General features: G+C 65.2%; 1 protein-coding gene across 1 annotated transcript in view; it reads right to left on the bottom strand.

Annotated features, from left to right (window-relative positions):
- PTPRF (protein tyrosine phosphatase, receptor type, F) overlaps window positions 1–819 on the bottom strand; it is a 76,756-nt gene continuing 75,937 nt past the window's right edge. Inside the window, 2 exon segments of the mRNA XM_010862795.1 lie at window positions 1–302; window positions 653–788. Of these exon segments, the coding sequence (XP_010861097.1) occupies window positions 234–302; window positions 653–788 (205 nt within the window). The 3' untranslated portion in view covers window positions 1–233.

Consider the following 819-nt stretch of genomic DNA (forward strand, 5'->3'; position numbering starts at 1 on the left):
GTGGCTCCGGGGCAGGCCTAGCGGACAGAGACCATGCCGTGGTGCCTGCCTGCGGGCCCACCCCCTTGCCCAGGGCAGTTCTGGGCTCTCTGTGCAGTGTGGCAATGTTCCTGAAATGCTGTGGTCCCAACAGCATCCGTGCAGGAGGGCTGGACGATGGTCGGTATGGCTCAGAGGAGCTGAGTCCCCTCCGGAGCCCCCAGGTGGGGGTGGCGGAGGAGAGGGGGCGGTAGTTACGTTGCATAGTGGTCAAAGCTTCCGAGGTACTCCAGGGCCGCGCGGTAGCACAGCTGATACTGGTCCTACGGGACAGGGGGCCGGTCAGCATGGGCGGATACCCCCCCACATGGCCAAGGGCACATGCACTGCAGCCAACGGTTCATGGACTTAGCCTCTGCTGGCCAGGAGCAGGGGCTGGACCCAGACATCTGCTCGGGCTTCCCCCCTGCCATCCCAGTTTGCCCCTAGATTGTGTACCCGTGTAAGGACTGCCACGTGTGACCCTAGCTGGGAGCCAGGCATACCACTGGCACCCAGGGCAACAGCTGCTGAGCGGGGAGTGTGTCCGGTCACCCCTCCCCTGCGCTTGGGCCAATGCCGGGGGCATGTGTCGGGGAGGAGCCAGCCTCAGCCTGGCCAGTGGCCTGCATACCTCCGTCTGCACCATGGCTGGGCGCTGTGTGCGCAGGGTCTTCACGGTCTGGAACATGTCAACCACGCCTTCGTAGCGCATCCGCTCCAGGACAATGCTCAGCGTGATGAACACCCCAGTGCGGCCCACACCAGCACTGCCACGGGAGAGCACTGGGGTGGGCCGCA

Source organism: Bison bison, unplaced genomic scaffold, assembly GCF_000754665.1.
Source record: "Bison bison bison isolate TAMUID 2011002044 unplaced genomic scaffold, Bison_UMD1.0 scf7180017864484, whole genome shotgun sequence".
Lineage (NCBI taxonomy): Eukaryota > Metazoa > Chordata > Mammalia > Artiodactyla > Bovidae > Bison > Bison bison.